Source organism: Scyliorhinus torazame, chromosome 17 (assembly GCF_047496885.1).
Source record: "Scyliorhinus torazame isolate Kashiwa2021f chromosome 17, sScyTor2.1, whole genome shotgun sequence".
NCBI classification, from domain to species: Eukaryota; Metazoa; Chordata; class Chondrichthyes; order Carcharhiniformes; family Scyliorhinidae; genus Scyliorhinus; species Scyliorhinus torazame.
In genome coordinates this window covers 67,773,398-67,795,795 of record NC_092723.1, presented here as the reverse complement: position 1 = coordinate 67,795,795, position 22,398 = coordinate 67,773,398, and the positions used below count along the sequence as shown (strand labels likewise).

Genomic DNA, 22,398 nt, shown 5'->3' with positions numbered 1-22,398 from the left:
CACCGTCACCCATCTATCTTCATTCTTCGGAGTAACTACATCCCTGAAGCTTCTATCTATGACCACCTCTGCCTCCCGAATAATCCGAAGTTCCTCCAGCTCCAGTTCCCTAACGCGGTTTTTGAGGAGCTGGAGATGGGTGCACTTCCCACAGGTGAAATCAGCAGGGACACTGACGGTGTCCCTCACCTCAATCATTTTGCAGGGGAAACATTGCACTGCCTTCCCTGCCATCCCCTCTAGATAACTTGCAGATAAAACAAGAAAAAGAAAGAAAGCACTTACCTGATATTCACTCAACCCCTTAGGTTAGAGGAGGTGGAAGGGTGGGGGACACTACAAGTGTAGTGTCTCGGGTTTAGGAACCGCCCAACTTATCTCCAGGTACTACAAACCTTTCCAGAACTCCCCACTACCAACTTCCGGTTTCCTGCTGCTCTGAAAGAAAAACAACTCCGAAAAAAGTAAATTTAAAAACAAAAATTCAGCTTACCTTCAGCTCTCCTTACCAAAAAATCGCTCCCCTCTCTGCCTGCTCCGCCGGAAGAATGACACTAGAAGCTGATGAAAATAAAGGTGGCAAATTGCCTTTAACCCAAGAAGCCAGTATTGAATCTCTGTTATTTGGTATGTGGTACGGCGTTACTGGTATATGAATAGACACAGAGATCCAACAATGGGGTTACAGGGATAGGGCGGGAGAGTGAGCCTAGGTAGGGTGCTCTTTCAGAGGGTCTATGCAGATTCAGTGGACCGAATAGTGGTCTCCTGCGTTGCACTATAATAACTTCAACTACAAATGTCTGGCATGGTTTATTTGTGAAAGCCTCAAAGCATTGTACATTTGAACCCAATCTGAGCTTCTGCCCATGCACCTGCAACATTATTAAGACGGTCTATTTCTACTGATTATAGAATCCCTACAGTGTAGAAGGGGGCCATTTGACCAATTGAGACTACACTGCCCTTGGAAAGAGCACCTTACTTAGCCCACACCTCCACACTATCCCCAAACCGTTTGAACATTAAGGGGCAATTTAATATGGCCAATCCACCTAACCTGCACATCTCTAGAATGTGGGAGGAAACTGGAGCCCACCGAGGAAACCCAGGCAGACACTGGGAGAAAATAAAAACTCCAGACAGTCACCCGAGGCCGGAATTGAACCTGGGTCCCTGCTGCTATGAGGCAGCAGTGCTAACCACTGTGCCACCGTGCTGCCCTCATAACACCTCCTGACCTAACTGCAGTTACAACCCTCATTTGTACCTTTGTTATCACTAAACTTGCCTGCACATTCTGGGCAACCTTCCATGGTTCTTCAATCGAGTCATCCAAAACTTGCTTTGTATGCCAAATCCCATTTACCCAGGATCCCAATACTTATTGGATTTTGTTGGCTGAGCAATGCCTTGATTAAATGCTCAACCTTTTTTCAAACCCCTTAATGGCCTCATCCCTCCCTGAAGTCCTGCTCTAGAATATCTTCCAAAGCAAGAGCTTTAGGGGCAGCACGGTAGCACAAGTGGATCGCACTGTGGCTTCACAGCGCCAGGGTCCCAGGTTCGATTCCCCGCTGGGTCACTGTTTGTGCGGAGTCTGCACGTTCTCCCCCTGTCTGCATGGGTTTCTTCCGGGTGTTCCGGTTTCCTCCCACAGTCCAAAGACGTGCAGGTTAGGTGGATTGGCCATGGAAAATTGCCCTTAGTGACCAAAAAGTTAGGAGGGGTTATTGGGTTACGGGTACAGGGTGGAAGTGAGGGCTTAAGTGGGTCAGTGCAGACTCGATGGGCTGAATGGCCTCCTTCTGCACTGTATATTCTATGTTCTAAGAGCTCTCAAATTCTCTCCCTAAATGTCTCCACGTCTCTTCTGTCCGACAAGACACTCTTTACAACCTATTCTTTGCATGGTTTGATGTCAAATTTTATACCAGTGCCTTAGAGCACCGTGGAACATTTTATTAGATCAAGGCACTGCATAAATGTAAGTTGCAAATCGTTCTGTGGGTGTATATTACCTTTTGAAGCTCTTGAAGTATTGGTGAAGATGAAGAATATTTAACATTCTTTGTGAATCACCTTTTCGAAGAGTGTTTCTGCTGGATTACTTACGTATATTTAATTATTCCCATGTTATTAGGTTAAACGAAGTAACTGATACGAACAAGAAAGTTGAACATGACATTAAAGTTGCCATCTTCACACTCATTAATGAGATCAACAAAAAGGGCAAGAATCTATTGCAGCAACTTGAGGTATGCTGCAGAAATGTTTGCGCAGTGATTATATCCTAGTGTTACTGAACATTACCTCACTTTGACTGGACTTCACTGCTTTTTCTGCAGAATGTGACAAAAGAGAGGCAGATAAAATTACTGCAGCAGCAACAGGATGTTACCAGTCTCGCAAGGCAGGTGGAGCATGTGATGAACTTTGCCAAATGGGCCATTTCCAGTGGAAGCAGCACAGCACTACTTTACAGCAAGCGACTGGTAAGACAGTACCTTCCTATATTGAAAGAAATAGGCTCCTAACCCATGATACGTTGATTAGAGTGAAATGAAGTAAGGTGGAAGGAGGCTTGTGTGCAGCATCCATAAGACATAGGAGCGGAGGTAAGGCCATTCGGCCCATCGAGTCCACTCCACCATTCAATCATGGCTGATTTCAACTCCATTTACCCGCTCTCTCTCCATAGCCCTTAATTCCTTGAGAAATCAAGAATTTATCAACTTCTGTCTTAAAGACACTCAACGTCCCGGCCTCCACCGCCCTCTGTGGCAATGAATTCCACAGACCCACCACTCTCTGGCTGAAGAAATTTCTCCTCATCTCTGTTCTAAAGTGACTCTCTTTTATTCTAAGGCTGTGCCCCCGGGTCCTAGTCTCCCCTGCTAATGGAAACAACTTCCCTACGTCCACCCTATCTAAGCCATTCATTATCTTGTAAGTTTCTATTAGATCTCTCCTAAACTCCAATGAATATAATCCCAGGATCCTCAGACGTTCATCGTATGTTAGGCCTACCATTCCTGGGATCATCCGTGTGAATCTCTGCTGGACCCGCTCCAGTGCCAGTATGTCCTTCCTGAGATGTGGGCCCCAAAATTGCTCACAGTATTCTAAATGGGGCCTAACTAATGCTTTATAAAGCTTCAGAAGTACATCCCTGCTTTTATATTCCAAGCCTCTTGAGATAAATGACAATATTGCATTTGCTTTCTTAATTACGGACTCAACCTGCAAGTTTACCTTTAGAGAATGCTGGACTAGGACTCCCAAGTCCCTTTGCACTTCAGCATTATGAATTTTGTCACCGTTTAGAAAATAGTCCATGCCTCTATTCTTTTTTCCAAAGTGCAAGACCCACACTTGCCCACGTTGAATTTCATCAGCCATTTCTTGGACTACTCTCCTAAACTGTCTAAATCTTTCTGCAGCCTCCCCACCTCCTCCATACTACCTGCCCCTCCACCTATCTTTGTATCATCGGCAAACTTAGCCAGAATGCCCTCAGTCCCGTCATCTAGATCGTTAATATATAAAGAGAACAGCTGTGGCCCCAACACTGAACCCTGCGGGACACCACTCGTCACCGGTTGCCATTCCGAAAAAGAACCTTTTATCCCAACTCTGCCTTCTGCCTGACAGCCAATCGTCAATCCATGTTAGTACCTTGCCTCGAATACCATGGGCCCTTATTTTACTCGGCAGTCTCCCGTGAGGCACCTTATCAAAGGCCTTTTGGAAGTCAAGATAGATAACATCCATTGGCTCTCCTTGGTCTAACCTATTTGTTATCTCTTCAAAGAACTCTAACAGGTTTGTCAGGCACAACCTCCCCTTACTAAATCCATGCTGACTTGTCCTAATCCGACCCTGCACTTCCAAGAATTTAGAAATCTCATCCTTAACAATGGATTCTAGAATCTTGCCAACAACCGAGGTTAGGCTAATTGGCCTATAATTTTCCATCTTTTTCCTTGTTCCCTTCTTGAACAGGGGGGTTACAACAGCGATTTTCCAATCCTCTGGGACTTTCCCTGACTCCAGTGACTTTTGAAAGATCATAACTAACGCCTCCACTATTTCTTCAGCTATCTCCCTTAGAACTCTAGGATGTAGCCCATCTGGGCCCGGAGATTTATCAATTTTTAGACCTCTTAGTTTCTCTAGCACTTTCTCCTTTGTGATGCCTACCATATTCAACTCTGCCCCCTGACTCTCCGGAATTGTTGGGATATTACTCATGTCTTCTACTGTGAAGACTGACGCAAAGTACTTATTTAGTTCCTCAGCTATTTCCTTGTCTCCCATCACTAGATTACCAGCGTCATTTTGGAGCGGCCCAATGTCTACTTTTGCCTCCCGTTTGTTTTTAATGTATTTAAAGAAACTTTTACTATCATTCCTAATGTTACTGGCTAGCCTACCTTCATAATTGATCCTCTCTTTCCTTATTTCTCTCTTTGTTATCCTCTGTTTGTTTTTGTAGCCTTCCCAATCTTCTGACTTCCCACTACTCTTTGCCACATTATAGGCTTTCTCTTTTGCTTTGATGCAGTCCCTAACTTCCTTTGTCAGCCATGGCTGCCTAATCCCCCCTCTGATAACCTTTATATTCTTTGGGATGAACCTCTGTACTATGTCCTCAATTACTCCCAGAAACTCCTGCCATTGCAGTTCTACTGTCTTTCCCACTAGGCTCTGCTCCCAGTTGATTTTCATCAGTTCCTCCCTCATGCCCCTATAGTTACCTTTATTTAACTGTAACACCTTTACATCTGATTCTACCTTCTTTCAAATTGGAAATTGAATTCTACCATATTATGATCACTGCCTCCTAAGTGTTCCCTTACTTTCAGATCTTTAATCAAGTCTGGCTCATTACGTAACACTAAGTCCAGAATGGCCTGTTCCCTCGTGGGCTCCATCACAAGCTGTTCCAAAAAGCCCTCCTGTAAACATTCAATGAATTCCCTTTCCTTGGGTCCACTGGCAGCATTATTTACCCAGTCCGCCTGCATGTTGAAGTTCCCCATGATCACTGTGACCTTGCCTTTCTGACATGCACTTTCTATTTCGTGGTGCATTTTGTGCCCCCGGTCCTGACCACTGTTAGGAGGCCTGTACATAACTCCCATTATGGTTTTTTTGCCTTTGTGGTTCCTCAACTCTACCCACACAGACTCCGCATCATCTGACCCTATGTCGTTTAGTGCTATTGATTTAATTTCATTCCTAATTAACAAGGCAACCCCGCCCCCTCTGCCCACCCCTCTGTCTTTTCGATAGGTTGTGAATCCCTGGATGTTTAAATGCCAGTCCTGAACCCCCTGCAACCACGTCTCTGTGATGCCTACCACATCATACCTGCCAGTCACAATCTGGGCCACAAGCTCATCTACCTTGTTCCGTACACTGCGCGCATTTAAATATAGCACCTTTAATTCTCTATTGACCGTCCCTTTTTGTTTTCTTAGTGTGGTGGATCTTGGTTTACTGAGCCTTTCCATACACTGTGTCATATTTTGTGCATTCCTTCCTGCATTCACCTGTTGGGCTGAATGATGCATTTCCATGCTGTTAAATTCTATGTAACCAATTGACACTGCAAAACCTGTTGCTGGCAGAGAATATTTTTCTGCAAAAAAGAAACTTATGTTATGCATATACATGTTTGTAATTGTTATTAAAATCTGAATATGGGCTGTGCGTTGCAGAAGTTTTGTTTGTGTGATCATCATGAAAGGATATAAATATTCAGGCAAGATGGCTTCCTAACTGAAATACAATTGTATGCATGTGCCCAACCAATAGATTTACAGGAAAATGCAGTCTAATTAACATGGAAGCCACCATGCCCTTCAGGTCAGACCACTTCAGCAGTCAAGAAAATCATTTCAGTTATCTTAAGTCAGCTTATGCCTGTATTCAAGGCGCCAAATACAAAATGCCATACTACACACGATCTACTGACCCAAGTCCTCCACTCCCAAGTGAGAATCAATGGCTTTAAGTGTCTTTGTACATGGGCTCCTACTGGTTTCTTTTAGCAGCAGTCCTATGCAAGGTACCAATTATAGCCACTCTTGGTGGGAAAGGTATTTTGACAAACTGCATTTAAGAGTACATTGTTCAGTTCTGTTCTCCAACCTGCAAAAAGGATGTAGAGACAATGAAGGCAGTACAAAAGAGATTTACAGAGATGATGATTTACAGAGAAGTAGGCCTTACTATCGGTAAAGGCTGAAAGGCAATGCTGCCTTTCTTCACATAACAAAGACGGAGGTGTGACTGAATCTTTGAAATAATTTAATAGATTGATGGGGTGGATATAGAGAAAGCGCTTCCACTAGAGGAAGTGTTCAGCACTAGAGGTCACAGATGCAGGATAATGACTATTAAATCAGTAGGAAATTCAAAGGAAACCTCTATCTGGAATATGATTAGAATGTGGAACTTGCTGCCAAATGGAGTGGATGAGACAAAAACAGATATCTTTAAGAGACATTCTGATGAGTGTGGACCAGATCGGTTTAGAGGAGGGTTTTGTGGAATACCAATTAATGTTCACAGTTGAATCTTTCCTATATAACTGTAGTATGTACCTATGATATAGCAGTCCACCTGAACATTAAGTATCGTCCGGCTTCTGGAGTGCTCCGAGACAGAAGAAGTTGATATGTGTGGGATCAATCAATACTATTTGGCCTCAAGTCAAGAAAGAAGGAGGAGACTTGCTTTACAACCGGTTGTCTCATTCCAATTACTACCCCCCCTAGGATTGCCATCAGGTCTTGCTTTGTGAACTGAGGTTGTGTCAACTAGTGGCTTTTTGATGTATATGTAAGTTTTCAAATAACAGAACAAAAGGTACTCAGGACCCTTTGACCAAATGGCGAGGCATAATTCCCCATCCTTAAGGGTAAAGATCTCTGAACAGGTGAACTAGGTTAAATACTGCATAAGAACAGTAAATATTCTGGTTGATTGTTTGCAAATTAACCAGTTGCCATCCTGACTTGGAAATATATTGCCATTCCTTCAAATCACAGCACAGGTGAAATTAAATTTTATATTAATACCCATGGCTTTGATTTAGTTAAATTGACTACAATCACCGGGTTTGTAAAATTTAACTACAACTGACCTTTTATTATTCACAGAAATTATAATTAAATAGGCATAAAATGCAACTGGTTATCCACTACCTGATTTCTCTTCCCACCCCCAACTCTCTATGCACACATGCAGATAAAAAAGACAGAGGGAAAGGGTGGTTAGAAAATATAATAGAATAAAGAGGTAGGATCTTTTGATTCAGATGAATGTCTTCCAGTTAGTGTACTTCACACGGTTAGGCCTCCAGTTGGGTACTTTCTGTTCCGTTTGTTATGGGCCAAAGTGCATCATGGAGTTCACCTGACCCATAACTTTGAATAGATTGTGGTTATGGGGAACACAAGGGCCCACTTTATAGGTGTGATGCAACAGAGAACTAAAGTACTTTTAATGTTTATTTATGAAACCAGTTAACACTTTATAACCCCACAGTAAACATCTCAACAACTATCAACACCAATCATCCCCACAGATACAATATTCGATAAGTAACCCTTTACCTTTCCTTCATCTTTCTACTGAGAGCAGTTATCGCTTTGAAATCACCCAAATGATCTGGAGACAGTCTTTAGATTGCAGAGAGATCCTTATACATAGAACATTACAGCGCAGTACAGGCCCTTCGGCCCTCAATGTTGCGCCGACCTGTGAAACCACTCTTAAAGCCCATCTACGCTATTCCCTTATCGTCCATATGTCTATTCAATGACCATTTGAATGCCCTTAGCGTTGGCCCATTCCACGCCCTTACTACTCTCTGAGTAAAGAACCTACCTCTGACATCTGTCCTATATCTATCTCCCCTCAATTTAAAGCTATGTCCCCTCGTGCTAGACATCGCCATTGGAGGAAAAAGGCTCTCACTGTCCACCCTATCTAATCCTCTGATCATCTTGTATGCCTCAATTAAGTCACCTCTTAACCTTCTTCTCTCTAACGAAAACAGCCTCAAGTCCCTCAGCCTTCCCTCATAAGATCTTCCCTTCATACCAGGCAACTTTCTGGTAAATCTCCTCTGCACCCTTTCCAATGCTTCCACATCCTTCCTATAATGCGGCGACCAGAATTGCACGCAATACTCCAAATGCGGCCGCACCAGTGTTTTGTACAGCTGCAACATGACCTCATGGCTCCGATACAGCTGCTTGCTTTTCCTGCAGCTATCCAGCTCTCAAAACGAAACTAAAACACACCTTGTAGCAGACAGCCCAAAGCGAAAATAAAAGCAGACACAGCCCAGCTCCACCCACACTCTGACATCACTGATAGACACCCATTTCTTAAAGGTACATCCACGACAACTATTTTATAAACACCCATTTATTAAAGGTATTCTCACATGACACTTTATTACAGACTCGGACAACAGGAAACCGGCAGCAGAGCGAGAGAAAACACAGCTCCTCTTCCTTCGAAGGTCTAGAGGCTTCTGACAGATTCTCTCTGGGGAGGGAAAGAAACACCTGGCAGGAACGAATTGTTGACTGTTGTTTGCCAGTTAGCCAATCGAACAGATTTCCTCAAAATCCTTTCCTAAGATTCACTCAGCACTGACGAGTCTGGCTTCTCCTCTCCAAAATACAAATCCCAGGAACACACTGTCCTGGCAAACACACTTCTGCTTAAAGGCACATTCTGATTATAGGTCCACAGACCAAAAATAATAAGAAATAAACAGGAAAAACTCTTTTGGTCATGCTAGTGCCTTGAATAGTTTTAGCAAGTCTTCCATATTTTTATACTCCATTCCCTTTGAAATAAAGGCCGGCATTCCATTTGCCTTACATATTACCTGCTAAACTGGCATGCTAGCTTTTTGTGATTTATGCATGAGGACAGCCAAATCCCTCTGTGCTGCTGTTTTCTGCAGTCTATCTTCATTTAAATGATATTCCGCTCCTTTCTTCTTCCTACCAAAGTGCTGAACCTCACGTTTTCCTATTTCATACATTCCATCTGCCAAGTTTTTGCCCACTCAGTTAACCTGCCGATATCCCTCTGTAGACGGTGTGTCATCCTCACCACTTGCCTTCCCACCTCTTTTTGTGTCCTCTGCAAGCTTGGCAATAGTGCATTCACTTCCCTCGCCCAAGTTATTAATATATATTGTAACTAATTGTGGCCCCAGCACTAGTCCCTGTAGCATTCCACTCAGGATGCCATCTTGAAAATGCCCCTCTGAGACTTCTATTAGTCAGCCAATCCACTATCCATACTGATATAATACCCTCAACACCACAGGGTCTTTTTAAGTAGCCTTTTTTACACTACCTTATCGAATACATTTTGGAAATCCAAGTATATGACATCTACTTGTTACCACTTCAAAGAATTCTAATAAATTGGTCAGGCATGGTTTCCCCTTCAAGAAGCCATATTGTCTCTGCTTTATTATATTGTATATTTTGAAATGTTCTGCCATTACATCCTTCATAATAGACTCTTAATGTTTTCCCAATTACCAATATTAAGCTAACTGGTCGATAGTTACCTGTTTGTCTCCCTCCCTTTTTGAATAAGCGAGTCATTGGCAGTTTTCCAGTCCTCCGAGACTTTTACAGAATCAACGATTTCTTGGAACATTATTACGAGTGTATGCATTATCTCTGGAACTACTTTCTTTAATATCCTCGATGCAACCCGTCAGGTCCAGGGGACTAATCAGCCTTTAGCCCCATTAGTTTCCCTAGTACTTGTTCTCTAGTGATAGATCACAGATGTTTACAGCATGGAAACAGGAACTTTGGCCCAGCTTGACCATGCCACACAGTTTATATCACTAAGCTAGTCTGACTTGCCAGCATTTGCCCCATATCCCTCTATACCCACCCAGCCCATGTAACTGTCTATCTGCTTTTTAAAAGAACAAAATCGTACCTGCCTCTACCACTGCCTCTGGCAGCCTGTTCCAGATGCTCACCACCCTCTGTGTGAAGAAATTTCCCCTCTGGTCTCTTTTGTATCTCCCCTCTCACCTTAAACCTATGCCCTCTAGTTCTAGACTCCTCTACCTTTGGGAAAGGATGTTGACTATCTACCTTATCTATGCTCCTCATTATTTTATAGACTTCTATAAGATCACCCCTAAGCCTCCTACGGTCCAGGGAAGAAAAGTCCCAGCCTCTCCTTATAACTCAGACCATAAAGTCCTGGTAGCATCCTCATAAATCTCTTCTACACACTCTAGTTTAACTATATCCTTCCTATAATAGGGTGACCAGAACTGAACACAGTATTCCATGTGTGGTCTTACCAATGTCTTGTACAACTTCAACAAGACGTCCCAACTCCTGTATTCAATATTCTGACCAATAAAACCTAGCATGCCGAATGCCTTCTTCACCACCCTGTCCACCTGCGACTCCACCTTCAAGGAGCTATGAACCTGTACCCCTAGTTCTCTTTGTTCTGTAACTCGCCCCAACTCCCTACCATTAACTTAGTAAGTCCTGCCCTGATTTGATCTACCAAAATGCACCACCTCGCATTTATCCAAATTAAACTCCATCAGTCATTCATCGGCCCACTGGCCCAATTGGTCAAGATCCTGTTGCAATCTTGTATAACCTTCTTCACTATCCAGTATGCCACCAATCTTGGTATTATCTGCAAACTTACTAACCATGCCTCCTACATTCTCATCCAAATCATTAATATTATATAAAACAAATAACAGTGGACCCAGCACCAATCCCTGAGGCACATCGCTGGGCACAGGCCTCCAGTTTTAAAAACAACCCTCCACAACCACCCTTTGGCTTCGGTCACCAAGCCAATTTTGTACCAATTGGCTACCTCATTCTGGATTCAGTTATTGTATTTATTTTGTTGTTGTCGTTGACCCTCCCCTCCCCTCATTTGCTTCATGTTTATTTAGGATTGTTGGAATGTTAGTAGTGTCTTCCATTGTGAAGACGTGTTCAAAGTATTTGTAACACAAAGTATTTATTTAACTTCCCTGCTATTTCTTGGTTCCCCGTTATTATTTCCCCAGTCTCATTCCCCAAGGGGCCTATGTTAACTTTGGTTGCTCTTTTACATATTTAAAGAAGCTCTTACTGTCACTTTTATATTGCTTGCAAGTTTATCTTCTCCCTCTTTATTATTTTTGGTTATCTTTTGTTAGTTTTTAAAACTTTCCCAATTCTCTGGCTTGCCACTAATCCTTGCCACATTGTATTTTTTTTTCCTTTCAGTCTATTGCTATCGTTAACTTCCTTGGTTCACCATGGTTGATTTACGCCCTTCCTGGAATCCTCCTTCCTCACTGTGAGAGATATTTGCTGTGAGGCATGAACTATTTATGCGCCTGCCATTGTGATCGACCGTCTTTTCTGCTAAACACCTTTCCCAGTCCACTTCAGCCAGCTCTGCCCTCATTCCTCAGTAATTACCCTTATTTAAGTTTAGCACAGTTGTTTCTGACCCAGGTTTCTCACTCTCAAGCTGAATGCTAAATTCAAGCATGCTATGGTCACTGTTTCCTAGGGAATCTTTAACTCTGAGATTGTTTATTAAACCTACCTCACCACACATTACCAGGTCCAAGATAGCCTGATCCCTGGTTAGATCCACAACATGTTGTTTTAGGAAAATGTCCCAAATACACTTATAAATCCTTCTTCATGGCAGCATCTGCCAATTTGATTTTTCCAATCAATAATAGATTAAAGTCACCCATGATTAATGTACTGCCTTTTTTAATGCCCTCATTATCTTCTGATATATTTGCCATCCTACAGTATAGCTACAGTTAACAGGCCTATGGACTACTCCCACCTGTGTTGTCGTCGTTATTTTCTACCTCCACCCATATATGGATTCTACATCTGAGATCCAAGATAATTTCTTGCTATTGTATTCATTACATCTCTTACTAACAAAGCTACACCACCACACTTTCCTTCCTGCCTGTTGTATTGAATATTTAGTTCCCAGCTTTGATCTCCTTGTAAGCATGTGTCTCTAATGGCTATAAGACACATTAACCTCAATTTGTGCTGTTAATTCATTTATTTTGTGCCGAATACTAGGTGTATTTCCCTTCCTGTCACATTTTGGTATCACTACCTAAATAGCTGACTTGCAATGCTGCCACATGTTTTAATAAAAAAAAACAAAATCATGGAAAGGCATGCTCTGCCTTTGTTATACTCACTTGGAAACAATCATTGAACTGATCGGCACTAATCTTGGAAAATGGGGTCCGTGGATCTAACTTTGTTCCAGACTTCAACTTGTATTTATAAAACACCTTTTATGTGGTAAAATGTCCCAAGGTGCTTCAGAGAAGCATTAACTAATAAAAATTGATAATCACGTTTTTCAGTGTTATGATCCTAGAACAGACAGACACCCAAAACTTTGGATAAGATCAGACAATGGACCAATAAAGTTTTGTTTAGCCGAAAAGTTTGAGTCAAGACCCTTGCTGGTAGAATAACGTCAAAAGATTTCCACGGGTTTTGAACAAACCACCAGGGATTCCGGGCATTTCCTTCAGAGATCTAATCCACAAATCTCTCCTTTCCTGAGATTCTACTCGGCTGGATTCGTGAATATGCATTCAAACACTAACTCACAAGCATAACTTCAGCTCTTTGGCTGTTCCAAGCAAATTCCGACTACAAAGAGGTACCTTTCCCCAACGGCTCGCAGCACAGAGTTGTCAACCTTCAGCTGCCTTATTGGATCTTCAGGGCTTCTCCTGAGTTCTTGTCCCTTAAAGTTGCTACCCACAGCCCTTTTCCTGTTTGGAGTCTGTTTCTCTACTCCACCTTTTAGATGAACTGGCATCTTTTCCTGTTTCTGTCCCCTCTCTGGAACTCTTCATTTTGGACCTCTCCTGGTCCCCTCTCCCTTTGGGCCACCTCCCTGTCCCCTAGCTGGGACATTAGTCTTACATGGCTCTCTGCTCCCAGTCACCGACACAGCTTTTCACAGTTTCTCTTGCACAGGCACACTGGCCCCAAAGATCATAGAAATTACAGAACTGCGCATGTGCAACCTGCTCCAGATCTGCACGATTGCTAAAACTCCGAGGTCTGTCAGGCGTTAAAAGCTCCTCGGTTGTCAACAAGGTAAGTGGTTTTATAACGAAAGGACAGAGCAAGAAAATAAATTTTTGTGAGCATAGGACATGAGGGTTGGACCATAACCTTTTTCTCAGCTCGTGTGTAGATTGACTCATTTAATTTGTTCATAAAAGCTAAAACCTAGATTAAGAAACTTGTATCATTTTGAAGTGGGAATTATGATATCTGCATCATCTCCGGAATGTGCCGGATGACAAATGTTCTCAAAATAGACCCCTTATATGAGGACACAATTAAAGCAACATCATAACATAAAGTAAACCATAATCCTCCCCAATTGAAATAGGTAAAAAGCCTCAATGTTATAGCTTTTCATTTTTACCCCATTTAATACTGGGCATCCATCACAGGGCGACACGAACTGGAGAAGCTAAATATGTGCAAATAAGAAGACCAGGTATAATATCAACAATAGTCTAGATGATTCTTTTTTATAAATTTAGAGTACCCGATTCATTTTTCCTATTAAGGGGCAATTTAGCATGGTCAATCCACCTACCCTGCACATCTTTGGGTTGTTGGTGCGCAACCCACGGGGAGAATGTGGAAACCACACAATGACCCAGAACCAGGATCAAACCTGGGACTTTGGTGCCATGAGGCAGCAGTGCTAACCACTGCGCCACCATGCTGCCCTAATAGGCTACATGATTGAGTAAGCAAAGTAGATTCCCCCCCTCCCCCACCAATGTAAACATTCAATCCCAATCCAAATACTCAAGATTGCAAAATAGCAATTTTAATCTAAGTAGAAAGCTCTAGCTTTGATTTGCATAGTTTGATGGCAAATATTTACATGGAAAGATTGGTTCAACACCGCAAATACTCAATTGTGCAATTGTTCAATGATTTATGTTTTTCAGATAACCTTTCAGTTGCGACATATTCTCCGGGCACGGTGTGACCCTGTCCCAGCTGCTAATGGTGGGATGCGCTTTCACTGTGATCCCACATTCTGGGCAAAAAATGTAGTGAATTTAGGTAAGATATCACCAAAATAAAATATTTGATAAATACAATATTGGCCTTTCACCTGCGGATTTTCTTCTCTCTTGCTCGCTCTCTCTCCTCTCTTCCCCCTCTCTCGCCCCCCCCCCCCAATGCGCACACATTCACGTGCCTGCACGGATTTTGTCCATTTTAATCTTTGTCAGGGTGTGCAATAAGTAAACCTCCAATGTTCAAAACTATAAACTTCCTAATGGCACCTATTCATTCCACATTTTTAATTCATTACAATATGTTGCACTTTGTAACAACCAATCTCTTTCCTTTGTTTCCCTGTTGCACCAATTTGAACTCGCCACTCCTCTACAGTTTTTAATCAGTATTGTTTACCATTACTGTCTTGTATTACAAACTGAAATATGTCCAAAAAGCCACAGTTCCTCTAAGAACCAACAAAAGTAACCATTGCATTGACATTTTTAATGATTTACATGACCAGCTGCAAATAAAAATTAACCCGGAGACTTTATTTTTATTTTCTAAACTAGGTAACCTTGTGATTGAAAACAAGCCGAACCCTCCAGGTTACACTCCCAATGTAGTTATTGGGCATGGTTCCCAAGGCCAGGGGCCATCTGGGGGCAAACCTCAGGGTCAGATTAATCTTGCACAGCTGCGCCTGCAGCACATGCAGCAGCAATTTGCACAGAAACAGCAGCAGATGCAACAGATGAGAATGAGTCACCCGGTAGGACAGCACCCCAGGACTACAGTACCACAGATGGTCCAGCAGCAGGTACACTGTATATCATATAACTGAAATGCGGCCTGTTCTTTTCCTCTTGATAGGAGAGGGATAAACTGCTTATGAACATGTGAAGGGTGTAGAGAGGATTTTAAGCCAAATCGTTTTTTTGGGAGGGCGGGGCAGGTGGCTGTATGGGAAGATGAGTAAATTAAAGGAGGAGGTAAAGGTAGCAGTAAGGATAATGACAATTGGCGTGGCAGGAAGAGACCGAGCAGCTACGGCCAGAGTTTGCAAAAATAGCAAAATGACAAAACTAAAGGTTCTGTACATGACTGCACATAGCATTCCTAACAAAACAGCTGAATTGTCAGCTCAAATAGAAAAAAAATATATTTGACCAGATGGCCATTTCAGAGACATGGCTGCAAGATGACCAATGCTGGTACCTGAACATTGAATATTCGAAGAGACATTTCAGAAGGACAGGAAGTTAGAAAAGGTTGTTGGAGTGCTCTGTTTAGAGTGACAGAACAATGATGAGAGATCAAAAAAGTCAATTTTGGGAATAGTTTATAGATCTCTTAACAGTAACAAAATATACAGAAATAAAGGGAGTTTGTAAGAAAGGTATGGTGATAATCATGGGTGATTTTAACCTACAGAAAACATTGAACGAATCAGATTGGCAAAGGTACCCTGGGAAAAGAGTTTTCAAAGCATTATCAGGACAATTTTTGAGAGCAGCACATTCTAGACCCAGTAAGTTTGCAATTAGGTGGGATTGATTAATGACCTCATAGTAAAGGAACCTCTAGGTAGCAGTGATTATAACATGCTTGAATTTTACATTCAGTTTCAGGAAGAGCAGAGTGGGTCGAGGACTAGTTTTTAAAAATTTAAATAAAAGCAATCACATGAAGACGAGTTGGCTAAGTGAACTGGGAAATGGATTAAGGTGTAGGTCAGTAGAAATTCAGTAGCAGATATTTCATGAGGTTCAGCAAAGATTCAATCCAATGATAAAGAAAGACTCTCTGAGAATGATGCACCATCTGTGGCTAACTAAGGAAATTAAAGATGCTATAAAATTGAAAGAAAAAGTGTACAATTCTGTGAAGATTAGTGGTAGATCAGAAGATTGGACAGAATTTAAGAACCAGCAAAGAATAACAAAAATGAGGGGTAGAGTAGGAAAGAAAGTTAGCTAGAAATATAAAACAGATGATGAGAGTTGTGACCAATATTTAAAAAAGAATGGAGTAAAGAGTGACTGTGGGTCCCAGAGAGAGAAAGAGAGAGAGTCTGGGGATTGAAGAATGGGAAAAAAGAAAATGGCGGATAGACAGGGAAGTGGAGTTGAAGTCACGATCAGATCAGCTATGATCTTATCAAATTGCAGAGCTGGCTCAAGAGTTCACGTGTAACAAAAAAAGTGATAAAGTACATCAGCTTTTTAACTGTATAAGTTGGTAATTTTCTCGAGCTCAAATAATCTGATTGCTGCACACTTTGTATAAGCAAAATAATTTGGGGATTGAATGAGGAAAGACTATCTAATTCAACTTTTGACTGTCTAGACGATAGCCGAAAACTGCAGAAAACTTATTTTAAATATAATGGATCTAGTATTTTTGAACACATTGCCTGCCATTGTTCAATACAGCTGGAAAGCAGATAGTTGTATAGCAGATATTGTCAGTGTGGCATACTTTCTCTGCCTCCCCACCCCATGCCATTTAATCACCGTCATTAATGCTGGTATTTACTTCTTGCCCAAGTCAAAAGAAGTTTGTACCTATACAAAATCATAAATAAATTTCTGAAGTTGACTAGTATTGTTTTAAACCCTGCCTAAGTTGATTCATGGTATCTTTTTAGCCTCCACGTTTGATTAGCATGCAAACCATGCCTAGAGGAAATTTGAATGGCGCTGCACTTCAGGCCCACCAGGCTCATCAAGCCCATCAGATGAGAATGGCACAAAATGCTGCTCGCATGGCTGGAATGTCTCGACACAACGGACACCAGTACCCAATGATGCCTCAGATACCACGACAGGTAACATGGCCTACTTCAAATTCACAACATCTGGTATCTTTAATAAAAATCAACTTGGGTGTATTACATTTACATTTACAACTTGGGTATATTAATTACATTTTTTCTTCCCAAAGGAATGGTAGTAAATTACTACTGTAGCAATTTTGTTAGCACGGGGGAGATGCAATTTTAAAACCAACCATTGCAGTTTGTTTATTTTACTTATATTTCCTACATTACAACAATGGCTACTTAATGCTTGCAAAGCCATTTGTGTAATTCCAAGGATCAGGGACGGAGGTGCTGAGTGAGGCAGAGACACTGGGCAGGAGGGTCAGAGGAGTAAGTGGCAAGCGAGAAGGTCAAAGTGGCCATTGAAGTCTTAAAGTTTATTGTAATGTTTTTTTGTGGCATCAGTAGGCCCAAATTTAGGGCAGCACGGTAGCATTGTGGTTCGCACAATTGCTTCACAGCTCCAGGGTCCCAGGTTCGATTCCCGGCTTGGGTCACTGTCTGTGTGAAGTCTGCACATTCTCCCCGTGTGTGCGTGGGGTTTCCTCCGGGTGCTCCGGTTTCCTCCCACAGTCCAAAGATGTGCAGGTTAGGTGGATTGGCCACGCTAAATTGCCCTTAGTGTCCAAAATTTCCCTTAGTGTTGGATGGGGTTACTGGGTTGTGGGGATAGAGTGGAGGTGTGGACCTTGGGTAGGGTGCTCTTTCCAAGAGCCGGTGCAGACTCGATAGGCCGAATGGCCTCCTTCTGCACTGTAACTTCTATGAAATCCGAAACCCTGGATTTTTGCAGACGAACCTTTGATCTTGTGTAGCATTCTAGTTTGAAGCCAAGTTTCTTGGTCCATGTCCACTGAATTTTAAAAAAATTGAAATTTGCCATTTATAGAAAGGCAAATCGGTTCCAATTTTGTTTCAAATAGTCCTGCTGGAAAATATCTTGCCAAACCAAATGAATGGGTGGAGAGAATTTTAATTGTTTCATCTAATATCAAACTAAAATATGTCACCTGTTTTGTTTCCTGACAGCATGCAAATCCTGGGCACACTGGACCATTTTCTGCAGCCTCGGTGCACAATAGCATTCCAAATCCAACTAGTCCCACCACAGCTAGTTTGGCTGGTGCAAACCGTGGGCCCACCAGTCCCACAGTTGCCACAATAGACCTTATTCCTTCAGTTACTAACCCAGAGAACCTTCCTCCTCTTCCAGATATCCCACCCATTCAGGTGAGTGTCATGAAAAGATTGTTCCTTCTGCCTTGTCAGTTAGTTAAACCTACAGATGATGAGTAGTGACTGTTATTTGTCAACTAATTAAATTCTGAAGCTAAATAAAATTAATTTTCCAGTAATGTATGGCATTAGATAACAGATGGTAACCAAGCGATGGCAGCCATTCATTTAATTGTAAACTTATTAAAGTCAGATGTGACATGACTTCAAGATGGTCTATTGAAGGGCAGCACTCACATATTAATCTCTCAACCCAGTGATATTATGATGTCACACATGGGCAATCAAAATTCAAAATATCTGCCTCCCGGCTCTGATTAACAGTTCCAGCAAGATGATCTGCATGTCTGCAGGAATCTTCCTGGAATAATTTGAGGATCGATTGACACGCAGTAAATATTTTCCTGGATGCACTGAAATCTTTTGTATTTTTAGCCAAGAATGATTGCATCTATAAAATAAGAACATAAGACCTAGGAGCAGGAGTAGGCCATCTGGCCCTTCGAGACTGCTCCGCCATTCAATGAGATCATGGCTGTTCTTTTGTAGACTCAGCTCCACTTTCCCGCCCAAACACCATAACCCTTCAATCCTTTATTCTTCAAAAAACTATCTATCTTTATCTGGAAAACATTTAATGAAGGAGCCTCAACTGCTTCACTGGGCAGGGAATTCCATAGGTTCTCAACCCTTTGGGTGAAGAAGTTCCTCCTAAGCTCAGTCCTAAATCTACTTCCCCTTATTTTGAGGTCATGCCCCCTCGTTCTTCTTTCACCCCCCCCCCCCCCCCCCCCCCATCTATCCCATTTATTCCCTTCATGATTTTATATGTTTCTATAAGATCCCCCTGCATCCTTCTAAATTCCAACGAGTACAGTCTCAGTCTACTCAACCTCTCCCCGTAATCCAACCCTCTCAACTCTGGGATTAACCTAGTGAATCTCCTCTGCACACCCTCCAGTGCCAGTGCGTCCTTTCTCAGGTAAGGAGACCAAAACTGAACACACTACTCCAGGTGTGGCCTCACTAACACCTTATACAATTGCAGCATAACCTCCCTAGTCTTAAACTCCATCTCTCTAGCAATGAAGGACAAAACTCCATTCACCTTCTTAATCACCTGTTGTACCTGTAAACCAACTGTTTGCGACTCATGCAATAGGGCACCCAGGTCCCTCTGAACAGCAGTATGTTTTAATATTTTATCATTTAAATAATTCCTTTTGCTGTTGTTCCTGTCAAAATGGATAACCTCATATTTGTCAACATTGTTTATTCCATCTGCCAGACTCTAGCCCATTCACTTAAACTATCCAAATCCCTCTGCAGACTTCCAGTATCCTCTGCACGGCTTGCTTTACCACTCATCTTAGTGTCGTCTGCAAACTTGGACACATTGCACTTGGTCCCCAACTCCAAATCATCCATGTAAATTGTGAACAATTGTAGGCCCAACACTGATCCCTGAGGGACACCACCAGCTACTGATTACCAACCAGCGAAACACCCATTAATCCCCACTCTTTGCTTCCTATTAATTAACCAATCCTCTATCCATGCTACTACTTTACCCTTAACGCCATGCATCTTTATCTTATGCAGCAACCTTTTGTGTGGCGCCTTGTCAAAAGCTTTCTGGAAATCCAGATATACCACATCCACTGGCTCCCTGTTGTCTACCGCACTGGTAATGTCCTCACAAAATTCCACTAAATTAGTTAGGCACGACCTGCCCTTTATGAACCCATGCTGCGTCTGTCCAATGGGACAATTTCCATCCAGATGCCTCGCTGTTTCTTCCTTGATGATAGATTCCAGCATATTCCCTACTACTGAAGTTAAGTTAACTGGCCTATAATTACCTGCTTTCTGCCTACCTCCTTTTTTAAACAGTGGTGTCACGTTTGCTAAAACAGTAATTGTGAAAGTTGCATACATAAGAAACATACAGGACAGAAACAGACCTTTTTGGCTTGATTTGTCTTTCAGAGTTTATGTCAACATGTGTTTCCTCTGACCTGACTTCATCATAACCCTGTCAGCATGAACGTCTATTCTTTTACCCCTCATAAAATACCATCACCACCCAATCTGTGCTATTTGCCTCAACTACTCTTTTGTGGTTCCATATTCTTTAGTTACAGAAGTTACTCCTGAATTTTCTAATGGTTTTATTAGTAACTATCTTATATTCATGCCCTCTAGTCCCCTGCAAATGGAACTGTTTCTCTATATATACCTTATCAAACAATTTCAGTAACCTGAATACTCAGTCACCTGTGCACGTTCTCTGGAGAAGAGTATGTTCAGCCTTTCCTGATTAGTACACCCTTTCACTTTGCCTGTGATTCCTTGTTGTATCCATTTTTTAATGTGAAGAGCAAAAATATGGACACTCGAGTATATTTTTCAACTGGCTTTGATAACTTCTGCCCCTCGTTTTCACTTGAGTTCTGATCTAACTCTTAGCAAATTTATGCTTGCATGCTTAAATACTGGAATGCAACTATTCTTATTGGCTGTCATAGTGTCACCTGTCAAGGTTAATTCAATCTCATTGGGAAGTGAGGTTACACAAGCCCATTGCGTATAAACAAAACAAAAACACATTTTGGTCTAGTCAGCCCTCTATTACGTAATGCAAAATACGCAGCTTGGTTTGAGCTGCATTCCAGAAGAGTTGTTCCTTTACTTATTTTCTTTGATGTTAATTCTGTTTGCAGCTGGATGATGCTGGATCAAGTACATTAGATAATTTGTTGAGCAGATTTATCTCGGACAGTCATCACCACCCACCACCGTTCCCACCACCATCCTCATCCAGTTCAAACCCATCTCCTGGACCCTCAGCGCCATCCCCTGGACCAGCAAGTAAGCATTGTGCAGCAAAAATCATAGAAAATATATTGATGCAAAAGTAAACTAGATTCTTATAAATTTTGCCAATATGAAATTTATAATTAATCTTTTGAATACTTTTATGACACTAATTTTGTACAATTCTGTTAGCTACTTCTCGTGTAACTTCTGCATGTAATGGAATGTACTGCCTGAAAAGGTGGTGGATGAAAATTCAACCGTTCGTTCCAAGAGAATTGGGTATATAATAATAATTAATCTTTATTAGTGTCCAAGTAGGCTTGCATTAACACCGCAATGATGTTACTGTGAATACTTGGATGGAAAAAAAGTAGCAGGTCTATGAGAAAAGAGTGAGGGAGTAGGACTTATTAGATACCCTACCGTGGGCATGATGGACCAAATGGCTGTTTGGTATTCTATGATTCTGTAAGAACCAGATGCCGGATTGCGACTCTAGTAGTAATATCTTACTTTGGAAGGGACCACTAAATCTGTTAAGTGTACATGATTAACAGTGGAAAGGTTGCAGTAGTTCAGTTATTTGGATGAAGTTGTGCTGTGAAATAAAATCAAGCACACTGCTGATGTGTTTATACATAGAACAATACAGCGCAGTACAGGCCCTTCGGCCCACGATGTTGCACCGAAACAAAAGCCATCTAACCTACACTATGCCATTATCATCCATATGTTTATCCAATAAACTTTTAAATGCCCTCAATGTTGGTGAGTTCACTACTGTAGCAAGTAGGGCATTCCACGGCCTCGCTACTCTTTGCGTAAAGAACCTACCTCTGACCTCTGTCCTATATCTATTACCCCTCAGTTTAAAGTTATGTCCCCTCGTGCCAGCCATTTCCATCCGCGGGAGAAGGCTCTCACTGTCCACCCTATCCAACCCCCTGATCATTTTGTATGTTTATAGGAGGAGATTCCTCTCGGTGGCTTCGGCTTGTTTGTCGAAAAGGGTGTTCATTTTTTAAAGGTGGAATTTCGCACTTCTTCTGCTACCCCACCACACAGTGTAATTAAAAGGGATTCCGTTTTTAAGAAATTAGTAAATTTTCTGAGAGTAATGTTTAATTTTTATTGGAGTTCAAAATTACATAGTTGTAATTTTTCTTCATTTGCTTGAAAATTTTACTGTACTCAAAGCAGATTGAGGTATCTAGCTCCCTCATTGCCAGAAACCTTTATAGAAGGAATTCATGCAAAATTCTCGTGGTGGTGGTTTTTCAATATCTATTTATAACATTTGGATATCTGTCTTTTAAGAGCTGTCCATCAGAACTGGTTCTGCTGATGATGTATTTTTCTTGTGCTACAGGA

At 41.8% G+C, this 22,398-nt stretch overlaps 1 protein-coding gene across 2 annotated transcripts in view; it reads left to right on the top strand.

The window, feature by feature from the left end:
• The window catches only part of LOC140393925 (E3 ubiquitin-protein ligase TRIM33-like), a 256,428-nt gene that overhangs the window by 202,692 nt on the left and 31,338 nt on the right, over window positions 1-22,398 (top strand). For both annotated transcript variants that reach the window (XM_072480565.1, XM_072480564.1), the window contains exons 6-12: window positions 2,144-2,258; window positions 2,349-2,495; window positions 14,087-14,204; window positions 14,720-14,967; window positions 16,798-16,977; window positions 18,001-18,201; window positions 20,931-21,078. In XM_072480565.1, coding sequence (XP_072336666.1) covers window positions 2,144-2,258; window positions 2,349-2,495; window positions 14,087-14,204; window positions 14,720-14,967; window positions 16,798-16,977; window positions 18,001-18,201; window positions 20,931-21,078 — 1,157 coding nt within the window. The remainder of the gene's footprint in view (window positions 1-2,143; window positions 2,259-2,348; window positions 2,496-14,086; window positions 14,205-14,719; window positions 14,968-16,797; window positions 16,978-18,000; window positions 18,202-20,930; window positions 21,079-22,398) is intronic.